General features: G+C 47.7%; 1 protein-coding gene and 3 long non-coding RNA genes across 8 annotated transcripts; 3 read left to right on the plus strand and 1 right to left on the minus strand.

The window, feature by feature from the left end:
- Positions 1 to 636: 636 nt before the first annotated feature.
- On the minus strand, positions 637 to 25721 carry LOC116938673 (uncharacterized). 2 transcript variants are annotated; one of them, XM_076066014.1, is made up of 8 exons: positions 24869 to 25721; positions 21992 to 22184; positions 20761 to 20885; positions 13620 to 13898; positions 4929 to 10005; positions 4208 to 4315; positions 3137 to 3204; positions 637 to 2485 (listed from the first exon to the last, which is right to left on the minus strand). In XM_076066014.1, exons 1-5 carry the CDS (start codon positions 24939 to 24941, stop codon positions 9929 to 9931), a joined length of 747 nt encoding a protein of 248 aa, XP_075922129.1. In that variant the 5' UTR covers positions 24942 to 25721; the 3' UTR covers positions 637 to 2485; positions 3137 to 3204; positions 4208 to 4315; positions 4929 to 9928. The 2 variants fall into 2 exon arrangements, with proteins under 2 accessions (XP_075922129.1, XP_032802024.2); XM_032946133.2 differs by having other exon boundaries at positions 5037 to 10005; positions 24869 to 25661.
- Positions 14028 to 15425, plus strand: LOC142924203 (uncharacterized). Of its 3 annotated transcripts, XR_012941378.1 has the most exons (6): positions 14028 to 14073; positions 14137 to 14205; positions 14332 to 14566; positions 14728 to 14790; positions 15233 to 15301; positions 15348 to 15425. It is a non-coding gene; the product is annotated as an uncharacterized LOC142924203 (long non-coding RNA). The 3 variants fall into 3 exon arrangements; XR_012941377.1 differs by having other exon boundaries at positions 14332 to 14790; XR_012941379.1 differs by lacking the exon at positions 14028 to 14073 and having other exon boundaries at positions 14114 to 14159; positions 14332 to 14790.
- LOC142924175 (uncharacterized) lies at positions 16075 to 17344 on the plus strand. 2 transcript variants are annotated; one of them, XR_012941361.1, is made up of 3 exons: positions 16075 to 16108; positions 16957 to 17025; positions 17118 to 17344. It is a non-coding gene; the product is annotated as an uncharacterized LOC142924175 (long non-coding RNA). The 2 variants fall into 2 exon arrangements; XR_012941360.1 differs by lacking the exon at positions 16075 to 16108 and adding an exon at positions 16652 to 16686.
- Positions 18066 to 18997, plus strand: LOC142930607 (uncharacterized). Its single transcript, XR_012946562.1, has 3 exons — positions 18066 to 18145; positions 18520 to 18576; positions 18738 to 18997. It is a non-coding gene; the product is annotated as an uncharacterized LOC142930607 (long non-coding RNA).
- Positions 25722 to 26594: the final 873 nt, after the last annotated feature.

Here is a 26594-nt window from a genome sequence, read left to right on the forward strand (position 1 = left end):
ACCAGTAATTACAATTAGCCGTTACTAGTGATAAATTGGCATGTTCTGTCCACGCGACAAACCTTACCGATTGGCTGTCGGGTGGTGGCGGGGTTAAAGACACGTTTATATTTAGGCGATCTAACCAAAATTTGTTTTATGGATATTGGTCGCGAAAGCCTACGTGTTAAACTGACCCCAGTTTCTTGTGCAAAATAGGCAATTATGACAGCAAGGCCCTTATTTTGAAAGACTTGAAAATTAACAATGTTTCACTATTCTATTATTACGTATGACAGCATTCTGATCAGCAGCTGAATTTGCAAATGTCGAGGTCTGCTAGCCACGACGAGAGGGCTTCAGGCAAAAGTTAATGTAGTTTTTTTATGTTCCTTCTCTGAAGGACTACAGACTTCAGTGGTTAACTGCTGTATATGTCCGTAGTTTGGGTTGCATGACCACAGTCGCAATCCTGTGGCTTGTCTTTATTTCTCCACTTATGAAGGATATTTTTACATCGGCCTGTTAGTGTTCTGATGCGCTTGATGGTTACACCGGTGTCTTCAAGGAATGTCAAATCCAGGAGGTGCGATGGAAATTAGGTATGAAACGATGCATGGATTTGTCACACAAAAAAATTCTATGACACTCAAGGTACACCATTGAGAGGGTGATAATTTATTTAAATGTATGCACATTACGTGGGAAATGCTAATTTTAGTTTTAGGTTAATGGGGCCACAAAACTCTACAAATGGCACAAAAAAATTAAAACATGGATGGGCTCATACGGTAACAAATGATTTTTGAATGAAATGGAATCACGACCGCAAATTATGACAATAGCATCGCTGGGGAGGAGTGAATCATTGCATGCGCAGCAATGATGCGCATACAGTTCCCCATCGTCTTAATGGGCTTAAAGAAGCACAGCAGGTTTTGATTGTGCCATACGAGTCAGAGCATCAGTACCATCATTTCCCCGTATAAAGTGTGTGAACCTGCAGGCTAGCAATTGAAATGTGCACGTTCTTGGGTCAGATTGTAGACCGAGCTGCGTGCACAACTAATTAAATAAGCAATGTCTCCTTCACATATCCGTATCTCCACATCAAAGTACTTCTTACACAATCCATCAGCCGCGCGGCCTTCTGCAGCTAATGGGTTCTGTAAGAAATACTTTTATATATAAGATTGGAGACGGATATGTGATGGAGATAGACTCCTTATTTATTTTCTACGCAATAACGCTCACGATTATTTTGACTTCTCTGTTTATAACTGTCTACCCTGTTTCCTCTCTCTCATCCCCACAATGGGTGCTGTGTTTATTTAAGCCTACTGCGATGGTGGAACATTTTCATCCTGATGATGCCCACAGACTGCTTGCTGTAGTTGAAACATATTACTTGTCAAACTAAAAGTTGATGTGCCCAAACTTATCTTGGATATTTAGATTCATTATGTCTATTCACAACACGTATTACAATTGATTTAACTTTCCAACACATTAAAAACTCATTTTGTCTATATAAGCGGTTCTCAACCCTTTCAAGTGTGCTGACCCCTTTTCAAACTCCAAACATTTCGCAGGCCACCACATACTACTGCAGTAGTTATTTGAAATTGTGCATTACCTTGGTGAGGATGTGAGGATGTGATTATATTATTTGTATTTTCCAAGGACCCCTGTAGTAGCCTCGTGGACCACCAGGGATCCGCGTAACACATATTTGGAACCGCTGGTCTATATAGTAATGGAGGCACTCTGGAAGGATGGAGTTGAAATAGATTTATGGTCTGAAGAGATGTTTATTTCGAACATACAGGAGATAAGTGTCAATAGAATAACCTTGGTTGAAACCAGATTTGACTGACCCATGGAAACAATGGAGAGACAGGAATTTGCATACTTGGGAAAAGATAATCCTTTATCGGAATTTTACATGGGGAGTTTGATATGGGATATAACTTCGCAGTTCATTGTGAGTTAATTCATGATGGTAGTAAGAGCAGCAGTATTGGAGGCATTAATGATGCTGGTAATATGGACAGCGTGGATAGGCAGTAACAGGTTAGGAGGGCAGAGGATGGAAGACTTTTTTAGGTTCGAGATGATTGTATTCATGCTGTTTAGGTTGACAGGCTGCAGGTTGTGAAGCGTAGGTGGTGCAGAGACAGAAGAACGGGCAATAGGAGGTCCAGAGTCAGATACCAGAATGCCATTTCTGATTTACTCAACCTACACAGAGCAATAGAAGGCAAGTTGGAAATTGACAAAGTAATAATGGTACATTATTTGAATGGGAGAAGTAAAAAACATAATTATTCCAGGAGTCTGGGACTCAAAGCTCGAGTCCATTCCACGAGTTCCTCCGCTTCTGCCTCCCAGTTCACAGGGTCGGGTTCGATGTGAGGCTGTGGCGTAGGCCGAACCCTTGGGGCTTGCCTAGTCACCCCGACCAGCCTAGGGCTCTGGTCCTGGGTAGAGGTGGAAGCTTGGGTGCCTGAATCATCGTTTGGGTAGAAAAAAGACGCACAAAAAAACAAGAATTAAAAATAATAACAATTAAAATAATTGTCCTTTTAACTGGTGACAGCTTACTCAGATTAATTATTTTTGTAATTAAATACTGTGCCCTTTAACCTGGTGCAAGGCTACAGAGTTATTATCCCTTGAGTCTAACGTTTTTTAACCAGGTGAGAACCCGTTGAGATTAATTATCTATTGTGAATGTGGCCTTTTATTTATAAAGGCTCTTCAATACCATTATCCCTTGCGATTGATGTCCTTTATTGACTAGTAGAGAGCTACAGAAATTCATTACCTAGTGTCAGTGACATCCTTAATGAAAATGAGGGTCGATTGAGATGTATTATCTCGAGTTATGACTGTCCTTTAACCAGGCGAGGTCCACTGGGATTCAGTCACACTTTATACACTTTATACAAAACACATTTGTCCTTAAATTGTAAATACTTATTACCTTTGTATATTATCCTGGAGAGCCTCACCCAGTCTTGAAAATATTTTAGGATAGTCGTTGCATATGATTGGCAATTTTTTTATTGATGGGATACAGCTTTAAAACACATCAGCTATAAATATACCATAAGTCAGTGACAACCTACTTGCTGTGCTGACTGGTAAGACTCACCGGGATTTTGAGTGGTGGCGGTTTGGGACCAGTGGCTGAGATAATCGCTGAAGGGAATAACTTTAACCCTAAAAAAACACACACGCAAATATACACACTGTTTCACTATACCCAAAGATCAACATGTAACCTATTGGGGCTAAAAATGTTGTTCATCATCAAAAGCCATGATCAATCCACGGCTGGATGAAGGCCTCAGAAAGCCACCGCCAACCCATCTAGCACCTGCCCAGCAGCTGATTGTCTGGGAGATGCTCTCATTTGGCTGCCACTCCACATTAGTCTCGACGAGCCGTCATCATGCCTTCTGAGGACACGTCCTGCCCAAGCCCACTGTCTTAACAGTCAATATATGAGGGGGTGGTGTGAAATCAGCTCGGTTGCTGATTTTCTCACTTATTGTACGGTACTCGTTTAAAGCTGAGTCGACTTAGGGGAGGCCCAGGATGAGTTCAGGTTCATACTGCAGTGTGTGAACCACTGCACCACAGACACAAAGATAAATATCCCTCTTACAGCCTTAACAGACTGTTGGGGCAAGTGCTGTTTGCGAGCAACTACGAAAGCTAGCACACGGCACACGTGGTGGCGAATGGCCATCTGCATGCTCAACCGCTTTAAATAAAGACATATGTACATTATGTTGATGATGGTAATGATAACACTGATAATGATCTTGATTTAAAGCTTTCGTGACTGCAGGAAACCATTCTTTCGGTAAAGTCACGTAGGTATAAAAATAAAATATTTTTGTTTTATTTTATTTTTCTAAAATGAATTAAATATGTTTTTATTTTATTTTTCTACCTACGTGACTTTACCGAAAGAACCAAAGAGTATTGATAATGGTAATACTGCTGCTGCTGATTATGCCGCTGATGACAATATATGGTTGATGCTAATTCTGATCCTGCCACTGCTGTGACTGATGTTGCTTCTGATATCGATGACAATGAAGCCGTTAATGCTGTTGTTGATGATAATTCCGCTGCTGCTAAAGGGTGCTGATGATGTTGCTGTTCATAATTATGCTGCTGATGTCAACATTCCTGCTGCTGACGATGATGATACCTCGAGCAACTGTTCTTCATCACAACCGTGCCTTCTCTTTGCTTGATGTCACTCTTGACGCGTGGCTCCATTCACTTTCATCCCCGATCAATATCTCCGCCCCGTTCCCTGAGGGCAATCAACGCAACACACCATCAATAATTACCCCCTCTTAACGAGGCCCTGCGTCGTCACCTTCTCCAGGAGGTTCACACCGAGGCTGTCCCACACGAGTGTGAGGCTTCGTTCACGAGTAGAAACAAAATTTGAAGTAACTTTCTTCAGTGCTTCCGTGATTGTAATGCAGTCACTTTGCGTTAAAAAAAAACATGATACAGTTAAATTTTGATTTAAAGCTTTCGTGACTGCAGTAATTCATATTCTTAGTTTTTTCGGTAAAGTCACGTTGAAGAGAAACAACAAAATAACAAAATATATAAAACAATAAAAAAATTCTCACGACGTTTCAACGTGACTTTACTGAAAAAACTAAGAATATGATACAGTTAGTCACAACGAAGGGGTGAAATAAGCGGAGTCGTTTACAAGAAGTTAATTGTCCTCTAATGGGTTCTCACCTGGTTAAATAAAGTATGTCAATCACGAGAAACACTCAAATCTCAATGGGCTCCTCACCTGGTTAAATAAAGGATACAATAACGATAGACAATCTCAATGGACTCTCTCACACATGGTTAAATAAAGGACGTCAACCACGAGATAATCTCAATGGGCTCCTCACCTGGTTAAGTAAAGGACGTCAATCACGAGAGACAACTCAATGTCAACGGGCTCTCTCACACATGGTGAAGTAAACAAAGGCCGTCAACCACGACAGAGTGAAACTCGCCTGGTTACGCTGAGCGCCACGCGTGATTTGTACAGTTTCGCGATGACGTCACCGCCTCGGCGTCCCCTCGCGGTTGCTGCGGATACCCCCGAACGACGTCACTCGGCAACCTTGCGACTACGTCACCACACTGGTAGGATGACGTCAACGAGACACTGGCGGCGCTGTCGACAAGAGGCGCGTGCGATTCAGGTCCCGAATTGTGACGTCGGCGTCTTGGCAGAATGATGTCATAAAGAGGGAAGTGTAAGTAATGACGCAATAGATATTTTATTGTGAGGTCACTGATTTCCCAGGATGTGACGATGGTTCGCAGTGTCGCTTGCAATTTCAAGCGTGCTGTGAAGAAGGGCCATTGCCCGAAACGTCGCCTATTATATGTGTTTTTTCACTTTTAAGGCCATAGCTTTTAATGCCGACTGTGTTGAGTCGGTTTTGTTGTTATTTGTGATTATACACCACTGCCAACGCAGCAGCAGCACCAAATAGGCAAATACTTTTAACTTTAAATGGGCAATGTGCAGATGAGTTGTTGATTTTTACAATTGAAACCAATTAAAACAATAATTATTCTATTATTTAAATTTAGCGTAGACTTGGTATAATCATCATTAGGTAATGTAGTCACTTCACTACATTTACTAATGTTAGTATCAAATTATATTTAAAATGATTTTACTTCCATTTATTAAGTTACATAAATGGTACTTCAGTTTTTAAAAGTAATGTTTACATCAGCTATGGCTCCTTGCTGATCTCCAATGACAGCCCCGAGTTAGCGGTGGAAATTCCACGTTGACATGGTGGGGCCCAGTCACTCCATACGACAAAAAACACCACTTTTGACTAAAATTGTTGTAACCACATTTTATATATATTGACACAAACTTTGTTCCGACAACCAATTATTTATTTTGTGTAAAATTTGACAATCTCACATTAGCAGCAGAAGTAATACATTAATCACAAAATATCCAACTCATTTACAAACCTTACTCACAAGCCACAACTATTATAACACATGTGTACGCACACACAGATATTGAGATAAATAACGGTTCCCATCCCCCCCCCCCTTATAGCTTCATAAAGGAACACTTCACGTGTATGCTTACATCTTAAAACCCTGGTGTATCTCAGCCAAGTAGCCTACTTGCTGTACTACCTTCTATAGGCACGACAATTTTATCATGTGGCTGGAGAAAACATGGTGTCTCATTCATCATCATCATTATGACTTGGCCATTATGAACGCACTGTGGGAAGGACTAGACACCCAGTCCCCTATGCAGGGCTTGAACTCAGGATTCCCAACAGTCCCAGCTCAGTGTCACTGACACGGTCATTACGAACCTCCTTTATAAGATGGATACCCAGACCCAGGGCTTAAACCCAGGTCATCAGTGATGCTTGGCTCGGTGTTCCTGACACAGCCATTATGAACCTCCTTCATGAGATGGACACCCAGACCCAGGGCTTGAAACCAGGTCATCAGTGATGCTTCGCTCGGTGTTCCTGACAGCCATCATGAACCTCCTTCATGAGATGGACACGCAGACCCAGGGCTTGAACCCAGGTCATCAGTGATGCTTGGCTCGGTGTTCCTGACACAGCCATCATGAACCTCCTTCATGAGATTGACACGCAGACCCAGGCCTTGAACTCATTCCCCCATGTTTATAATACTGTACTAACATGTCACATGTCTCATATTGAGTGACGCTAGTGCCATTTAGTGTTAAATACTGCTCTGTCCATATTAATTCACATATAGTGTAACAGTTTACATTTGCTGTATATAAAGTACCACACATACACACATCATTTAAACTAAGGGATACCCAAGAAACAGCTTTTCCCTTATAGCCACACACCTAGGCTGTGTGTCCCAGGCACACAGGATTTCTGAGCTGAATTGATCATCAGTAATGGTCAATTAACTGCTGGATGAACGCCTTTCCAAGTTACCACCACCACCTCTCACAATCCTGTGATGTTACGTCATCCATCTAGCATCGAGCTGATTTCATCACTCATTATCACAGCACGTTCAATTATACATTATCTATTAAATCTGTAGACCATCTTTGAGTTTATTGCTATTACCCTTCGTTCAAAAAAACTGATAAGCAACAAATGCAGTCATGATTACGGGATGTCTTCAGAATAAAAACTACCCACAAATATGTCAACGATCATTTTAAGTGGTTTGTCAAATACATTTGGTCCAATTTTTGGAGTCGAAACATGGCAATCCAGTCCCAGTGACAGTTGGGTTTAAATTTTCAACACGCTCATCAACAACACTGTCTTAAGCGGTGTATGTGCTATGAAGAAGGGCCATCGCCTCAAACGTCGCCGATTATACGTTTAATTTTAACGCCACAGTAATGTTTACCAATGTGTTGGGTTTGCATTTTTTGTGCTTGTGCACCACTGCCAATGCTGCAGTAGCAGCATCACAAAATAATCATTTTTATTTTTTAAAGTTTACTCTAAAAGCCACACCGTGAAAAGAAAAGTAGTAATCACTCGCTATTCTCCTACCTGCCTTAAGACAGTTAAAACAATGCAATTTTTGTCCTGCCCTACAAAGGGATAATAATGAACAAATGATCAAATTTTGCCAATTAGACTGCGAGTCATAATTTAGGAGCTTGCCAATCGCTCCGCAAAGTGGTTACGCTTGCAAGGGCCGTGGCAAGTGCGATGTGTGGACGTACGTTTGTGCAGTTGAGCGTCAAAAATCTGAACGCTGGTAATCCAGAACATTTGTAAATCCACTCTATAAGCACCTTCCAAAGAGCTGTCAGCAGACACACGATTATCACGAGTGGTAGTGTACCCAAACTTATTAGGATTCCAAATTGCTCACAGTCCCCATGCGGTCATATTTCTGAGTTTCCACAGCTTTCTTTTTAGCAAAGTAGCAAAATGCATCTGTACTGAACGAAAATGCATCCCGCCGTGACTGATTTTTTTCCCCAATTAAAATATATATGTAAACGTTATGAAGAAGAGCAATTGCCCGGAAATATGGCCTATTAAAAATAAATAAAAACATTTTAAGGTCTCACATAATGCTGTTCACGAATTTGTCGAGTTAATTTGTTTAAACGTTTCGTGCCATATTTGTTGACACTTGAGAAGTACTGTATATATATAAAAAAGTAATTATAATCTTCAACATGACTTTTACGGACAACGCATATGACCTTTAAGTCAACGATAACAATATGTTTAGCGGGTTGAATACAATGTTATAAATAATATAAATACTATAATATTAAAACAATTTTCGACAGCGTAGGTTTCTGCGGATGTATTGCTTTGTCGGGCTGAACCGTGCGTTGTTCGGCAACACAAAGCGACGTCTCGCTCCACGTTCCAGTGGCAGCTTCTTCAGTTCAGCATCTTCAGCGCGTGCACAGAAACGTCCGACAACACACCAAAACAACACGCGGTGCACCCTGAAAACACATCGGAGAGCTGTGAGAGCTGCTTAGCGATCCCAGGATATCTTTCTAAGGTTCATCTCTTTCACCCGGCGGCGTTATTGTGCTTCTTGAAACGTTGACGATAAGGGTTGAAATGTTGTAAAACGTTTGTTTATATCGCCAAAATTAAAACCAGGACAGACACTTTAGTGATGCCATTAGTGTCCCACGTGGGTCACTAACGAATCTTTGGACACGAGGGACAGTCCGTGTCACACAGCCGAGGTACGTAGCTACTAGTAAAGAGCCGTGTGGTGTTTGAGGTTGCAAATTATTTAAGTAACAACCGTTGATAGTTGCGGGACAGAACACTGAGCAGATGTATATCAAGAACAATAGTTATTTTGTGTATGTATATGACTGTATATGTCTAAGAGTAAATGTGGAGTAGTTTGCGTGTAAGGGTATGAATATGAAGGACTTAATCTCACCAGGGTCTGCCCAGGTTTAGCGACCCAGATATTATTTCTGCACCCAGCACACCAACCCCAATATAGCACTCACTATAGCTGTGGCTACTAGCCACGTGCCTACTCCAGTCTACCAGCGACCTGGAAAATATTCATTGATAAATTAAGCCCCCGTGTGCATGTGATAGATAGATATTTATGATCATTATCAGATGAAAACATTTTGTGTTGTATTTTAAATAATTGTTCATATTTTTGGACCATTTACATTTCGTTATATATCTATCTGTCTGCATGCTAACAACAGTGTTGTCAACTCAATGCCTTGTGACACCATTCAGTGATTTCAAATGAGCGATGTCACTTCCTGTTCCCCGGTCAAACATAAACAAACCTCCTTATTGGATCTTCAGAAGTTTCAAATCTACGCCTCATTTTCACATCCAAAACTCGGGAACCCGTCCCAAGTATACAAGCGTACATATTCTGTATATGTACGTATATCTATCTATATGTATGTAGGTATATGTGTACAGGTATGTGTATTGCACGTATATCTGTACGTGTATCTATGTAAGTATAATATTCGTGCCATTACTTCAGTGCACGGCTATCACAAAGGTGCTATGTTTCACAGACATATCCTGCAGTAGGTTCCCACTGAGGGGCGATGTTGCTATGTGTAAGCCTAATTGAGTAATTTGCAAGGTTTTTTTCTTCAAATGTTGGCATACTTAAACGTTGACACCGGCACACAATGGCCTTCTCATTTTTAATAACCTCAGGGGATCTTTATCATCGACTGCGCTATTTGTTTTGGTAAATACACCCGCAGTAATAACCAGGGCAGCCTGCCGCAATCGAACCGTAAACATCTGCAACAAGCAGCAAACACTTTACCATTAGGCCATGCCACTGCCCAAATATATGTATATGTGTGTGTATAGGTATATAGGTATATGTAATGTGTGTATGCGGGGGGGGATCAAACTGTGCTGCTGGGATCTTGTCTGGAAGCGTAGCCGGACTCGTAGGAGGCTTGATCATTGGCTGCGTACATTGCTACACACACGCACAACAAAGACAAAGATCCCCTGTATAGCCTTGAGAAAACTGTTGGGGCAAGTCCTGTTAGCGGTCACCTATGAAGGCCGGCACGGCGCACAAGGGGCTGGGTGGCCAGCATCACGCCCGGCCGCCTTTGTCTCCCCAGTGGCGATGTTTACCCATCGCACCAGCTACTCAATTGAGGCTCAGTTGACCTAGGGGAGGTCCGGGACCAGTTTAGATAATTGTCGACGCTAGCAGTCCTTACAAAAATATTCAAAGGCATAAATTAGGATTTCAGCAGAAGGGATAAGAGAATCATGGATACAAGAGATATCGAACAGATTAAATAAAGACATCCTACAAAGTTGGGAGACGTATGAGAGACGTAGAGAGAGAGAGAGCACATAAAAAGCTCTAGATCACAGAAAACAAATCATTTAATTTGATCATTGTATGTGCTATGAAGAAGGGTTATGACCCTAAACGTCACCTATTGTGTATTTATTTTCCTTTCGGGGCAGAGTTGTTAACGAGTGTGTTAAGATTTTTATTAACTTGGCCAACATCAAAGATAGTGCCAAGGTTACTTACAGTGAGGGAAAAAAGTATTTGATCCCCTGCTGATTTTGTACGTTTGCCCACTGACAAGGAAATGATCAGTCTATAATTTTAATGGTAGGTTTATTTGAACAGTGAGAGACAGAATAACAACAACAAAAACCCAGAAAAACGCATGTCAAAAATGTTATAAATTGATTTGCATTTTAATGAGGGAAATAAGTATATGACCCCTCTGCAAAACATGACTTAGTACTTGGTGGCAAAACCCTTGTTGGCAATCACAGAGGTCAGACGTTTCTTGTAGTTGGCCACCAGGTTTGCACGCATCCCAGGAGGGATTTTGTCCCACTCTTCTTTGCAGATCTTCTCCCAAGCCATTAAGGTTTCGAGGCTTACGTTTGGGAACAAGAACCTTCAGCTCCCTCCACAGATTTTCTATGGGATTAAGGTCTGGAGACTGGCTAGGCCACTCCAGGACCTTAATGTGCTTCTTCTTGAGCCACTCCTTTGTTGCCTTGGCCATGTGTTTTGGGTCATTGTCATGCTGGAATACCCATCCACGACCCATTTTCAATGCCCTGGCTGAGGGAAGGAGGTTCTCACCCAAGATTTGACGGTACATGGCCCCGTCCATCGTCCCTTTGATGCGGTGAAGTTGTCCTGTCCCCTTAGCAGAAATACACCCCCAAAGCATAATGTTTCCACCTCCATGTTTTACGGTAGGGATGGTGTTCTTGGGGTCATAGGCAGCATTCCTCCTCTTCCAAACACGGCGAGTTGAGTTGATGCCAAAGAGCTCCATTTTGGTCTCATCTGACCACAACACTTTCACCCAGTTGTCCTCTGAATCATTCAGATGTTCATTGGCAAACTTCAGACGGGCATGTATATGTGCTTTCTTCAGCAGGGGTACCTTGCGGGCGCTGCAGGATTTCAGTCCTTCACAGCGTGGTGTGTTACCAATTGTTTTCTTGGTGACTATGGTCCCAGCTGCCTTGAGATCATTGACAAGATCCTCCCGTGCAGTTCTGGGCTGATTCCTCACCATTCTCATGATCATTGCAACTCCACGAGGTGAGATCTTGCATGGAGCCCCAGGCCGAGGGAGATTGACAGTTATTTTGTGTTTCTTCCATTTGCGAATAATCGCACCAACTGTTGTCACCTTCTCACCAAGCTGCTTGGCAATGGTCTTGTAGTCCATTCCAGCCTTGTGTAGGTCTACAATCTTGTCCCTGACATTCTTGGAGAGCTCTTTGGTCTTGGCCATGGTGGAGAGTTTGGAATCTGATTGATTGCTTCTGTGAACAGGTGTCTTTTATGCAGGTAACAAGCTGAGATTAGGAGCACTCCCTTTAAGAGTGTGCTCCTAATCTCAGCTCGTTACCTGTATAAAATACATATGGGAGCCAGAAATCTTTCTGATTGAGAGGGAGTAAAATACTTATTTCCCTCATTAAAATGCAAATCAATTTATAACATCTTTGACATGTGTTTTTCTGGATTTTGTTGTTGTTATTCTGTCTCTCACTCTTCAAATAAACCTACCATTAAAATTATAGACTGATCATTTCTTTGTCAGTGGGGAAACGTACAAAATCAGCAGGGGATCAACTACTTTTTTCCCTCACTGTATATTTGTCAGTGTATTTCCATAATTTCTTTACAATAAAGACGTTGGTTTTAAAATAAGAAAATAAGCCGTAGAAATGTTTAATAGATCCAGGTTTAGACTGGGTTTAACAAATTATAACGAATTAAATAATGAGAGCCAACGGCAACTAACAGTATGGTATAATCGACATATCATTGACGGCTAATGTTATAAAAAAAAATAACATTTCGAAATCTTGACTGAAAGCTTTCGTGACTGCAGGAATTCACATTCTTGGGTCTTTCGGTAAAGTCACGTAGATAGGTTCAAAGAAAATAACCAGAAAAAAACAAAAACGACGACGTTTCGATTGCAACACAAGCAGTCGTCTTCAGGGTGTAAGTGAAATTACTCCCTGCTCGAGTGAGTGAGCATTAATGCAGCAAAGAGCTGGTGGTGGAACTTACACATTCATATGGCGTGGGTTAATCCATCCAAAGGACAACCACTTTTCACGGAAGTAAATCATTATAAGAGCAGACAGAGGATACAGCCTCAAGGGACGCTGTGGCACGGGCATTTTGAAGAGGAGGAAACGTACCCCCCCCAACCCCCCAGTAAACATGCAAACGTTGGGTCAACGTCGCGTGTTTACCAAGAGGAGGGAAGTGTTCCACATATGCAAACATAGATGATGATGTGATGAGGAAAATTATGAAGATGATGATGATGGCGACGGCGATGCTATGGATGGTGCTGCTGCTACAGCAGCTATTGGTGTTATTGCTGCTACAGCTGCTAACGATGACACTGCTGCTGTGAATACAAATACAGCCGCTAACGATTATACTGGTAGGAACCTCCTGGTTACACCATCCCACAGGGGATTATTGTGTCTGTCCGTCCGTCGTACATCCAAAAATGGGAGGGGTGGGGCTGAGTGGAGAGGGGAGGGTGGGGAGGGTGGGGCTGGGTGGGGGGTGGGAGGGGTGGGGCAGGGTGGGGAGGGTGGGGAGGGGCTGGGTGGGGAGGGGAGGGTGGGGAGGGGCTGGGTGGGGAGGGGAGGGTGGGGAAGGGCTGGGTGGGGAGGGGCTGGGTGGGGGGTGGGAGGGGTGGGGCTGGGTGGGGAGGGGCTGGTCACCCCGTGGTGCCCTTATAAAACTCAACGTTTAACCTACTCACACCGGCTTGTGCCCGCCCTCACAGTCGGGCATATTGTGCGGAATACACCACGCCGCCGTTGACCCTGGCCATTGACCGAGCAACTCAACGTTCCTACCAGCTCCCTCCACAGGAGAATGTGTTATTGTTGTTACTGCTACAGCTGCCAATGATGATACTGCTGCTGTTGCTCCAGCTGTTTATGATAATGTTGATCCTGCTGTTGTTACTGCTGCGGATGATGATGATGCTGCTGATGATGAGGATGATACTGATGACGATGTTGATGATGTTGAAGTTATCATCTCACCTGCCGGCTGATATCTGGGCAGGCTCGCCATTCTTCCTCCTCCTCCTCCTCCCGTTGCTGCTCCTCCTCCTCCTCCTCCACCCACTCCGCCAGACCCCACAGGGGGCGGGGGGAGCATGGGGGGCAGGGACGGCAGTGGAGGGCTGGGGAGGCTCCCTTCCCTCGTGGGCACCGAGCTGTACACAGGGTAGGGCCCCCCCATTCGGGGGGGTGCTGCCCCCCCAGGACCCCCCATGCCGCCCCCTCCCCCCGGACACATTGCCATGGAGTGAGAGAGCACTGGAAAGAAAGAGGGGAGGGGGAGAAGGGCGCTGTGTTAGAGGTAGAGGTGGGGCTGTGTTAGGGGTAGAGGTGGGGCTGTGTTAGAGGTGGGGCTGTGTTAGGGGTAGAGGTGGGGCTGTGTTAGAGGTGGGGCTGTGTTAGGGGTAGAGGTGGGGCTGTGTTAGAGGTAGAGGTGGGGCTGTGTTAGGGGTAGAGGTGGGGCTGTGTTAGAGGTGGGGCTGTGTTAGGGGTAGAGGTGGGGCTGTGTTAGAGGTAGAGGTGGGGCTGTGTTAGGGGTAGAGGTGGGGCTGTGTTACAGGTAGAGGTGGGGCTGTGTTAGGGGTAGAGGTGGGGCTGTGTTAGAGGTGGGGCTGTGTTAGGGCTAGAGGTGGGGCTGTGTTAGGGGTAGAGGTGGGGCTGTGTTAGAGGTGGGGCTGTGTTAGGGCTAGAGGTGGGGCTGTGTTAGGGGTAGAGGTGGGGCTGTGTTAGGGGTAGAGGTGGGGCTGTGTTAGGGGTAGAGGTGGGGCTGTGTTAGTGGTAGAGGTGGGGCTGTGTTAGAGGTAGAGGTGGGGCTGTGTTAGAGGTAGAGGTGGGGCTGTGTTAGAGGTGGGGCTGTGTTAGGGCTAGAGGTGGGGCTGTGTTAGGGGTAGAGGTGGGGCTGTGTTAGAGGTGGGGCTGTGTTAGAGGTAGAGGTGAGGCTGTGTTAGGGGTAGAGGTGGGGCTGTGTTAGGGGTAGAGGTGGGGCTGTGTTAGTGGTAGAGGTGGGGCTGTGTTAGAGGTAGAGGTGGGGCTGTGTTAGAGGTAGAGGTGGGGCTGTGTTAGAGGTGGGGCTGTGTTAGGGCTAGAGGTGGGGCTGTGTTAGGGGTAGAGGTGGGGCTGTGTTAGAGGTGGGGCTGTGTTAGGGGTAGAGGTGGGGCTGTGTTAGAGGTAGAGGTGGGGCTGTGTTAGGGGTAGAGGTGGGGCTGTGTTAGTGGTAGAGGTGGGGCTGTGTTAGGGGTAGAGGTGGGGCTGTGTTAGGGGTAGAGGTGAGGCTGTGTTAGGGGTAGAGGTGGGGCTGTGTTACAGGTAGAGGTGGGGCTGTGTTAGGGGTAGAGGTGGGGCTGTGTTAGAGGTAGAGGTGGGGCTGTGTTAGGGGTAGAGGTGGGGCTGTGTTAGGGGTAGAGGTGGGGCTGTATTAGAGGTGGGGCTGTGTTAGGGGTAGAGGTGGGGCTGTGTTAGTGGTGGAGGTGGGGCTGTGTTAGAGGTAGAGGTGGGGCTGTGTTAGAGGTTGGGCTGTGTTAGAGGTAGAGGTGTGGCTGTGTTAGAGGTTGGGCTGTGTTAGAGGTAGAGGTGTGGCTGTGTTAGGGGTAGAGGTGGGGCTGTGTTAGGGGTAGAGGTGGGGCTGTGTTAGGGGTAGAGGTGGGGCTGTGTTAGTGGTAGAGGTGGGGCTGTGTTAGGGGTAGAGGTGGGGTTGTGTTAGGGGTAGAGGTGGGGCTGTGTTAGGGGTAGAGGTGGGGCTGTGTTAGGGGTAGAGGTGGGGCTGTGTTAGGGGTAGAGGTGGGGCTGTGTTATTGGTAGAGGTGGGGCTGTGTTATTGGTAGAGGTGGGGCTGTGTTAGAGGTAGAGGTGGGGCTGTGTTAGGGGTAGTGAGGCTGTGTTATTGGTAGAGGTGGGGCTGTGTTATTGGTAGAGGTGAGGCTGTGTTACAGGTAGAGGTGGGGCTGTGTTAGGGGTAGAGGTGGGGCTGTGTTAGAGGTAGAGGTGGGGCTGTGTTAGAGGTAGAGGTGGGGCTGTGTTAGGGGTAGAGGTGGGGCTGTGTTAGGGGTAGAGGTGGGGCTGTGTTAGGGGTAGAGGTGGGGCTGTGTTAGAGGTGGGGCTGTGTTAGGGGTAGAGGTGGGGCTGTGTTAGGGGTAGAGGTGGGGCTGTGTTAGGGGTAGAGCTGGGGCTGTGTTACAGGTAGAGGTGGGGCTGTGTTAGACTTAGAGGTGGGGTTGTGTTAGGGGTAGAGGTGGGGCTGTGTTAGGGGTAGAGCTGGGGCTGTGTTACAGGTAGAGGTGGGGCTGTGTTAGACTTAGAGGTGGGGTTGTGTTAGGGGTAGAGGTGGGGCTGTGTTAGGGGTAGAGGTGGGGCTGTGTTACAGGTAGAGGTGGGGCTGTGTTAGGGGTAGAGGTGGGGCTGTGTTAGGGGTAGAGGTGGGGCTGTGTTAGGGGTAGAGGTGGGGCTGTGTTAGAGGTGGGGCTGTGTTAGGGGTAGAGGTGGGGCTGTGTTAGAGGTAGAGGTGGGGCTGTGTTAGAGGTAGAGGTGGGGCTGTGTTAGAGGTTGGGCTGTGTTAGGGGTAGAGGTGGAGCTGTGTTAGAGGTAGAGCTGTGTTAGAGATAGAGGTGGGGGCTGTGTTAGGGGTAGAGGTGGGGGCTGTGTTAGGAGTAGAGGTGGGGCTGTGTTAGGGGTAGAGGTGGGGGCTGTGTTAGGGGTAGAGGTGGGGCTGTGTTAGGGGTAGAGGTGGGGCTGTGTTAGGGGTAGAGGTGGGGGCTGTGTTAGGGGTAGAGGTGGGGCTGTGTTAGAGGTAGAGGTGGGGCTGTGTTAGAGGTTGGGCTGTGTTAGGGGTAGAGGTGGGGCTGTGTTAGAGGTAGAGGTGGGGCTGTGTTAGAGGTAGAGGTGGGGCTGTGTTAGGGGTAGAGGTAGGGCTGTGTTCGGGGTAGAGGTGGGGCTGTGTTAGGGGTAGAGGTGAGGCTGTGTTAGAGGTAGAGGTGGGGCTGTGTTAGAGGTTGGGCTGTGTTAGTGGTAGAGGTGGGGCTGTGTTAGGGGTAGAGGTGGGGCTGTGTTAGAGGTAGAGGTGGGGCTGTGTTAGAGGTAGAGGTGGGGCTGTGTTAGAGGTAGAGGTGGGGCTGTGTTAGGGGTAGAGGTGAGGCTGTGTTATTGGTAGAGGTGGGGCTGTGTTATTGGTAGAGGTGGGGCTGTGTTAGAGGTAGAGGTGGGGCTGTGTTAGGGGTAGAGGTGGGGCTGTGTTAGGGGTAGAGGTGGGGCTGTGTTCGGGGTAGAGGTGGGGGCTGTGTTGGGGTAGAGGTGGGGCTGTGTTAGAGGTGTGGCTGTGTTAGAGGTAGAGGTGGGGCTGTGTTAGGGGTAGAGGTGGGGCTGTGTTAGGGGTAGAGGTGGGGCTGTGTTAGAGGTAGAGGTGGGGCTGTGTTAGAGGTGTGGCTGTGTTAGAGGTAGAGGTGGGGCTGTGTTAGAGGTAGAGGTGGGGCTGTGTTAGAGGTAGAGGTGGGGCTGTGTTAGAGGTGGGGCTGTGTTAGGGGTAGAGGTGGGGCTGTGTTAGAGGTGGGGCTGTGTTAGGGGTAGAGCTGGGGCTGTGTTAGAGGTAGAGGTGGGGCTGTGTTAGGGGTAGAGGTGGGGCTGTGTTAGGGGTAGAGGTGGGGCTGTGTTAGAGGTAGAGGTGGGGCTGTGTTAGAGGTAGAGGTGGGGCTGTGTTAGGGGTAGAGGTGGGGCTGTGTTAGGGGTAGAGGTGGGGCTGTGTTAGAGGTAGAGGTGGGGCTGTGTTAGGGGTAGAGGTGGGGCTGTGTTCGGGGTAGAGGTGGGGCTGTGTTATTGGTAGAGGTGGGGCTGTGTTATTGGTAGAGGTGGGGCTGTGTTAGAGGTAGAGGTGGGGCTGTGTTAGGGGTAGAGGTGAGGCTGTGTTATTGGTAGAGGTGGGGCTGTGTTATTGGTAGAGGTGAGGCTGTGTTACAGGTAGAGGTGGGGCTGTGTTAGGGGTAGAGGTGGGGCTGTGTTAGAGGTAGAGGTGGGGCTGTGTTAGAGGTAGAGGTGGGGCTGTGTTAGGGGTAGAGGTGGGACTGTGTTAGGGGTAGAGGTGGGGCTGTGTTAGGGGTAGAGGTGGGGCTGTGTTAGAGGTGGGGCTGTGTTAGGGGTAGAGGTGGGGCTGTGTTAGGGGTAGAGGTGGGGCTGTGTTAGGGGTAGAGCTGGGGCTGTGTTACAGGTAGAGGTGGGGCTGTGTTAGACTTAGAGGTGGGGTTGTGTTAGGGGTAGAGGTGGGGCTGTGTTAGGGGTAGAGCTGGGGCTGTGTTACAGGTAGAGGTGGGGCTGTGTTAGACTTAGAGGTGGGGTTGTGTTAGGGGTAGAGGTGGGGCTGTGTTAGGGGTAGAGGTGGGGCTGTGTTACAGGTAGAGGTGGGGCTGTGTTAGGGGTAGAGGTGGGGCTGTGTTAGGGGTAGAGGTGGGGCTGTGTTAGGGGTAGAGGTGGGGCTGTGTTAGAGGTGGGGCTGTGTTAGGGGTAGAGGTGGGGCTGTGTTAGTGGTGGAGGTGGGGCTGTGTTAGAGGTAGAGGTGGGGCTGTGTTAGAGGTTGGGCTGTGTTAGAGGTAGAGGTGGGGCTGTGTTAGAGGTTGGGCTGTGTTAGAGGTAGAGGTGTGGCTGTGTTAGAGGTTGGGCTGTGTTAGGGGTAGAGGTGGAGCTGTGTTAGAGGTAGAGCTGTGTTAGAGGTAGAGGTGGGGCTGTGTTAGGGGTAGAGGTGGGGCTGTGTTAGGGGTAGAGGTGGGGGCTGTGTTAGGGGTAGAGGTGGGGCTGTGTTAGAGGTAGAGGTGGGGCTGTGTTAGGGGTAGAGGTGGGGCTGTGTTAGTGGTAGAGGTGGGGCTGTGTTAGAGGTAGAGGTGGGGCTGTGTTAGGGGTAGAGGTGGGGCTGTGTTAGTGGTAGAGGTGGGGCTGTGTTAGAGGTGGGGCTGTGTTAGGGGTAGAGGTGGAGCTGTGTTAGAGGTAGAGGTGAGGCTGTGTTAGGGGTAGAGGTGAGGCTGTGTTAGGGGTAGAGGTGAGGCTGTGTTAGGGGTAGAGGTGAGGCTGTGTTAGGGGTAGAGGTGAGGCTGTGTTATTGGTAGAGGTGAGGCTGTGTTACAGGTAGAGGTGGGGCTGTGTTAGGGGTAGAGGTGGGGCTGTGTTAGGGGTAGAGGTGGGGCTGTGTTAGAGGTAGAGGTGGGGCTGTGTTAGGGGTAGAGGTGGGGCTGTGTTAGGGGTAGAGGTGGGGCTGTGTTAGGGGTAGAGGTGGGGCTGTGTTAGAGGTGGGGCTGTGTTAGGGGTAGAGGTGGGGCTGTGTTAGGGGTAGAGGTGGGGCTGTGTTAGGGGTAGAGCTGGGGCTGTGTTACAGGTAGAGGTGGGGCTGTGTTAGACTTAGAGGTGGGGTTGTGTTAGGGGTAGAGGTGGGGCTGTGTTAGGGGTAGAGCTGGGGCTGTGTTACAGGTAGAGGTGGGGCTGTGTTAGAGGTAGAGGTGGGGCTGTGTTAGGGGTAGAGCTGGGGCTGTGTTACAGGTAGAGGTGGGGCTGTGTTAGACTTAGAGGTGGGGTTGTGTTAGGGGTAGAGGTGGGGCTGTGTTAGGGGTAGAGGTGGGGCTGTGTTAGGGGTAGAGGTGTGGCTGTGTTAGAGGTAGAGGTGGGGCTGTGTTAGGGGTAGAGGTGGGGCTGTGTTAGGGGTAGAGGTGGGGCTGTGTTAGTGGTAGAGGTGGGGCTGTGTTAGGGGTAGAGGTGGGGCTGTGTTAGGGGTAGAGGTGGGGCTGTGTTAGTGGTAGAGGTGGGGCTGTGTTAGGGGTAGAGGTGGGGTTGTGTTAGGGGTAGAGGTGGGGCTGTGTTAGGGGTAGAGGTGGGGCTGTGTTAGGGGTAGAGGTGGGGCTGTGTTAGGGGTAGAGGTGGGGCTGTGTTAGTGGTAGAGGTGGGGCTGTGTTAGAGGTAGAGGTGGGGCTGTGTTAGGGGTAGAGGTCGGGCTGTGTTAGGGGTAGAGGTGGGGCTGTGTTAGGGGTAGAGGTCGGGCTGTGTTAGGGGTAGAGGTGGGGCTGTGTTAGGGGTAGAGGTGGGGCTGTGTTAGGGGTAGAGGTGGGGCTGTGTTAGAGGTAGAGGTGAGGCTTTGTCAGTGTTAGGGAGAGCGATGACGAGGCTGTATGTGTGATAGAATTATTTACTGCATTCTGCCACATTTCTGTGGCCACTGTGGGAGCGAGCCGGCGTGGTTTGTGCACTCAGCCTTGTCAGGCCGATCCCGCTCTCTCGCTCGCTTTCATTAGCGAGCCACGACTCTCTTCCACCGAGCGTCCCACCAATCAATCGCGAGGTCGTGGTGTCCGTACAGAATGACAGACGCGCGGTCAATAGCGTCTCTTCGCTCAGGTCCGATTTCGGTGCTTCACGAATCACTTATAAGTCGACCTAACGATGGCATCAGGATCCGTGTCATTGCCTGTTTCGCAAATCGAGATGTGCTATGAAGAGGGGCCATTGTGCCAAAACGTTGCCGATTATATATATAATAAATAAAAATCCATTTCAACGTAGCATTGTTGACGAATGTGTTGCGTCTTTTGTTATTTGTGCTTTGTGCACCTCTTGCCCATGCAGTAGTATGGCATTGGCAGCGCTCGGGCTGTCCTACTCAATCACCTTCGTTGTAAGATAAAAAAAACATGGTGATAACACTTTATCGACTAACCGAAAGCGTTCATAAAAAGATACGCGTTTACGATCACTTCCCTCTGGACGGAAAAGGGTAGCCAGGAGGAGGACAATTATGTGGCACGGATGGAGCATGAAGGGCCGAGTCCACGGAGAGGCGTCGCAAATGTAGCATTGGTTACACGATTCGAGTCATGCTCGAACAAGCCAGCACCGTTCCTCATTTCCAGTGGCCATGGGAACGCAGCATTAATTTGACTGTGGATTGGTAGTCAATGTAGAGCTAGCATCAGGGGCTGTGAGAGAGTGAATGAGTGAGTGGGTGAGTGGATAATTGAGCAGGATGGTTAGTGCAAGGGAGATTGTGATTCGTTGGTTAAGCGAGTATGTGAATGTGAGCAAGAGGGTGATTGCTTGGGGGTGAGTGTGTGAGTGCATGAGTGTGTTAGTGAATAAGTAAATGAGTGAGTGAGCAGTGGGTCACCGGGTCCGTATGAGATGTTCATCATCTGTCGGATGACGCAGCAGGAGCAGGAGAAGCAGCAGACCACGACACAGATCGCCACGAACAACAGCACCCCCGCCACCACGCCCGCTATTGTGGAGGGGCTGTCGCATCAACATCAATACCATTAGTAGCGTCATCCTCATCATCTCTTCACCTTCCAATTGATCTCTTCTTCTCCTTGCATCTCATCACCTCCCCGTATTATTTTTCATCATTGTGTCTTGATTCTCCTCCCTGCCTCTTCCCCCACAATTAACTTTCTGCAACTCATTACATATCCGTTGTCCTCTCTGTTTCTCCTGTCTATTTAACACGTAGGCTTTCGCGTAAGTATAAATGTGTCGTAACAATCCACCACCCGACACAGCCAATCAGTAAGGGATTTGTCACGTAAACAAAATGCGCCAATTCGTGACTACTTCAGCCCACCGGTGTGTTGGAGAGTAAATCCACAACATTTACAATTTGAGCACGACGTTTCGTGGGTAATTACAACCAGCACCATCGGGCGATTTGCCGGAATAGTAAAGCAATCCACCTGCTTCCGGTATTAAATAGAACAAGACGACGTCATCACTGAACCTGTCTCTATCCCTTTACCTGGATTCACATCTTGTTTCCCTTCACCACCCCCCCCAGCCTTATCTCCATTCACCTCCTTGTAACTTCTTATGTTTCCCTTCACCTCCGATCACTCCCCTGCGCCTCCCTTCTTCCCCTGTGGCTCGTTTCACCTTCCTTCCCTTCCCTTTACCTCCCATCAGCTACCTGTATCTCTCCATGCCTCTACGCGCCTTTCTGCATCTCCCATCTCCTGTCCATGTGAACCGTCGCCTTCCTGTGTCTCCACGTCTCCCCGTGTCACATGTATGTATGTGTGTTGAACTTCTTTTGCACCGTACGTAGCCAATCGTGCTAATTGGGGGTCACATTACTTCTCGATATCTCCCATCACCTCCTCATGACTTCTCATGTATCTCCATCCCTCCCCATCTCCTCTCAACTCCGTGTTTATATCCACGCACCTCCGATTAGCATGGTTGGCTACACACTACGCGAAAGATGTTCAACATACATAAAGAGATAACGCCTCAATCTTGATTTGAATAACGCCTCCTCCAGCCTCACCGTGCCTCCTCTCCTCGCCCTCATCCCATACTTCCCCGTTGACCTGCCCTCGCCACCACGTGCCTCCCCGTGTCTTTACCTGAGGCCCAGGATCTTGCACCAGCCCTGCTCGTGCCCATCGAGCTTCTGGATGTTGGCGGAGCAGCACATCCTGTCGTTGCACTCCCCGCAGCAGAACTCCTCCTGTGGGCATTCAATGGGCTCCACCCACAGCTCGGTGGAGTCGTAGTAGCCCAGGCATCCTTGCTCGGGGTCCACCACCTTCGGGGCACCTGCAGGACGGAGGAGAGAGTTCTAGGGGTCACGAAAAGCTTCGGGATTTTTTTAAATCTTCTAACAGGTCCCAAAGGCCCAAAACGTCAAGCGGTCGGGAAACAAACGTAACTACGTGATACGGTCTTAACGGGAGAGGTTTTGGCCAAATCAGTACGTAGCCTAACCCAAAATATCAATTATGTAACCGCTATCAAAGTTGCCATGTATAAGCGACATTATTATAAGAGCTTGGGCAAAGTAGGTGGTGGGAGGAGATTCCCAGTGGAGCTGTGCGATTTAAGCAGAGAGGAAAGTCGTGCGACCTACAGTGGGGTGCTTGAAGAGTGTGCACGAGATGATGAAACAGCATGATTAGACCAAGTTCCCAACGTGGGTGGAAGGATCGGTGAGTGAAGGGTGCAGCCCTTCCAATTGCTCACCGACACCACTTTTGGCAGAAGAGCCTCCACCAGAGGAGGATCTAGGGAGCCCCTCTGGAGAGTATTTGGCCTACTCCTGCACGCTGACCAGACATCTCGGAAACAGGCAGGAGGAGCCACACTTTACCCCAGCACACGCGGCCTGCCAATCGACTGTGGTTCTTGAGTGCGGGTGTTCGTAAATCGGGAGTTCGTAAGTCGAGGACTGCGCGTGCACGTAGACACGAGGCGGGAGATTTTAGGAACTTGACAGACGTGATGATGATAATACAAAGCGGATTCTTCTACGATATTCTAAATAATAATAACGCAAAGCCATTTGTCAATCGCTTTGGGTCATGGGGTTTTTTTTCGTGACCATACTTCACCACACTGGTCAGTGTCGGTTTGGTAAAGGCAGGGTTGCGTGGAGAGGAGAGGGTTCAACTGGACCGGTTCAGATATCACTCGTCACTGATGTTAGTCGTAGCTAGAACTCAAAGTCAAGTCGCTGGATGTATAGCGCAGTGGGTGAACCACTGTAGAATACTATGTTTAACAGAGTGACCAATACGCTTGTCTTTATGCATTGAACAGGGCCCCATCGTGAAAATGGAGTGCTCTTGCAAATAACATCTGGCACACCTGCAGCATTTGTTTAACAAACATCACCCTGCTGACTAGGGAATCAAGTCAAATTAAACCAGTCTAGAGTCCGCTCGCTTAAACTTTTGCTGAATAGCATTGCTCCAAATTGCACTAAATCTAACAGATTTAAAATTGTATCTATTTTATTTTACAGTGCTGTACGTGGAGAGCCAAACGTCTGCTTACCGTGTCCAATGAAGCAGGGCCATTGTCTGAAACGTCATCCAATATATATTTAAAAATGTTTCCCTTTTCAGGACACAGTGTTCTTGACGAATGTGCTGCGTTTGAGTTGATACGCTATTGGGTCACTGGGAGGGTCAGGAGGTGTTGGAGAGTCGGCAGAGAGGTTGACATAGGGAAGCATTAAGGATGGCGCTGAACGTGGTCTTGGTGATGGAGCTGTTAGGTATTACGATTGTGATGGAGGTGATAGTGATGAGACAATGGTATTACATTTGTGGTGGCGGTAGTGACGATTCAAGTATTGTTGTTGGTACCAGCGGTATCAAGATCGGCCTCCATGGAGGAGGCTCGTGAAGGACCCTACTCTGGGCACTTGGACGCAGTCGCCCTCCAACAACAGCGGAGGGCAGAGGAGCGACGCTCACAACAACGAGCGGAGTGCCGGGCGACTAAAATACAGCCAGTTGGTACAGCAGGGGGTACAGATGGTGCATCTGCCAGTCGTCTCAGTCAGTCAACCCATGGCACCTGGGTCTGTCCCGTGACTTTCTGTCAGCGAGAATGTCCACACTTCACGTGGCTTCGGAGTGCACCTAGCCTGGTACAAGCGCCGTGGGGACGTCACCACTACTTAGTGGCGAATGACCGCTGTTGTTGGTGAGACGATGATGATGGTGGTAGTAATTATTTTCGATGATGATAAAGCTAGTGGTTGCTGATAGTAGTGATGGTGGTGAGTGGGGGAGATGATTATTTTTAAAAAGATGGCATAACGTATTGAAATTATTATTTATATCACGAATACAATACACTGTTATCATCGTGCGATGACTGTTGCAGATTATTTGAAAACGTGTGTACACAATGGATTACATGACTGTGCACACAATGAATTATATGAACGTGTGTACACGGTGCATTATATTAACGTGTGTACACAATGGATTACATGACTATATCTACACAATGTATCGTCTGAACGTGTATATACACAATACATTATATGAAAGTCTGCACACAATGCATTCCATGAACGTGTGTATCTGTGTGTATCTGCACAAGACATTGCGTGCACATAATGCATTATGAACGTATGCATGTGCACAATGCATTGTGTATGCGTGTATACAATGCGTTGCGTATCTGTGTAAACACAATGCATTGTATGTGTACAAAGTGCATTCTGTGTGCACAATTCGTTATGGTGAGGGTGTGTTTACGGAATATATTGTATGTGTGCACACAATACAATGCGTATGTGTGCACAAAATGCATTGCGCATGTGTAAACACTGCAATGTGAGTATACACAATGCATTGTGTGTGCATACAAACAATGCATTGTCTGTGTGTATAATGCATTGTGCGTGTGCGCACACAATGCATTGTGTGTGTGTACACTATGTGTGCAGTGTTGTGGGCGACAGTGGAGACGGAAACGTTTCTTACCAGACACGAGTCCTGCCAGAGACGAGACGAGGAAAGTAGCAGAGGCCAGCAGCAGCAGCTGCCTCCCAGCCATGTGGATACGGGGAGAGACGGGGAGGAGAGGGATTGATGCGTGTATGGGGGGAGATGTGAGAGAGACGGGGAAAGAGGGATGCGTGTGTGTGGGGAAATGTGAGAGAGACGGGGGGAGAGGGATGTGTGTGTGTGTGAGTGATGTGAGAGATACGGAAAGAAGAGAAGGATGTGTGTGAGTGATGTGAGAGAGACGGGGAGAGAAGGATGGGTGTGTGAGTAATGTGAGAGAGACGTGGAGGAAAGAGATGCGTGTGTGTGTGAGTGATGTGAGAGAAACGGGGAGAGAGGGATGTGTACTAGAGATGGGGAGAGAAGGACGCGTGTGTGGGAGATGAGAGAGAGAGAGAGACGGGGAGGCGGATGTGTTTGGGAAGATGTAAGACAGATACGCGGAGAGAGGGATGCGTTCGGCAGAGGAGAGAGATGGACACGAGGGTTGCTTTGGGACGTGTGAGAAAGAAACGGGGAGAACAGGAATATTTAGGTGTGAAAGATACGTGGAGGATGTGCGTGTGAGAAATGGTAGAAAGAGAGTGATGCAGGGCTGTGTGTGCGGAGTAGAGAAGATGTAAGAGACGATAAGAGGGAGATGTGTGCGGGAAACTAGAATAGACGAAGCTGCGCTAAGAACCTGGCGACCCGAGTTCGATTCCCGCTCACGGCCAACACCGGTGACGAACCCCCTAGGTCGACTCAGCTTCAAATGAGTACCTGGTGCGGTGTGTGGTAAAGATCGCCACTGGGGAAACAAAGGCGGTCAGGCATGGTGCTGACCACCCACTCTCTCGTGTGGCCGTGCTAGCCTTCATAGGTGCTCGCTCACAGCACGTGCCCTGATAGTCTACCTGCGCTAATATACAGCGTGGTTCCAGATGTCTTGTGACCCCCATTTCATTCTCTAAAACGTAATATTTATTTAAGGTAAGGTTTATTTTAAAAAAAATGAATACGCAAAGGAAATAAATAGTAGGGGTCAATTATTTGGGGGGTCACAAGCCGTCTAAACCACCCTCTATAATGTATTTGCCTTATCCACAGCATTGGCTACACAATCATAACGTGTATATCTGTTGAGTAGACTCAGCGGAGTTGTATTGTTTTTGTTAGAATTATTTCGGCTGTATTTCTCGAGCATTTTTTTTTTATTCTTCTTCAAAGTTGTATTTGTGTATTGTGTTACACTCTATCACACTATCTCTACTTTTAATATTTTTCACCTGGTATAAACTCATAATTATTTCCCGAGTACCGTTGGTTATTCATCAACCTTAATCTAAGATGTGTGGCAAGAAAAATCAATGGTAAAATAAATATATGCGGGAACAGTGCTCTACTTACTTCTTTATATTATACCTATATACAGTACAGGGATTGTATTTGCGTGTATGTTTGTACATGTGTGTACATTTGGTGAAACCACAGCTGGATGAGGGCATCCCCCGCAGTGTGGGTCGTGGGGGTTATTCAACCACTTTTGGCACATTGGGGGAGCATAGGATGGTGCATCTGCCAGTCATCTCAGTCAGTCAATCCATGGCACCTGGGTCTGTCCCTTGACCTTCCTGGCAGCAGCGAGCCTTCGACACTTCACGTGGCCTCAAAGTGCACCTAGCCTGGCACAAGCGCCGTGGTTACGTCACCGCCACCTAGT

The sequence above is a fragment of the Petromyzon marinus genome, chromosome 1, assembly GCF_048934315.1.
Source record: "Petromyzon marinus isolate PM22_M1 ecotype Great Lakes invasive population chromosome 1, UKy_Petmar_22M1.pri1.0, whole genome shotgun sequence".
Lineage (NCBI taxonomy): Eukaryota > Metazoa > Chordata > Hyperoartia > Petromyzontiformes > Petromyzontidae > Petromyzon > Petromyzon marinus.

Coding starts and splice junctions, on each gene's coding strand:
- LOC116938673 (XM_076066014.1), bottom strand. CDS start 24,941: ATGGCTGGGAGGCAGCTGCTGCTGCTGGCCTCTGCTACTTTCCTCGTC. Junction 22,185..24,868: donor TCTGGCAGGACTCGTGTCTG/GTAAGAAACGTT, acceptor TCCGTCCTGCAG/GTGCCCCGAAGGTGGTGGAC. Junction 10,006..13,619: donor GCCCAGATATCAGCCGGCAG/GTGAGATGATAA, acceptor GCGTGTGTGTAG/CAATGTACGCAGCCAATGAT.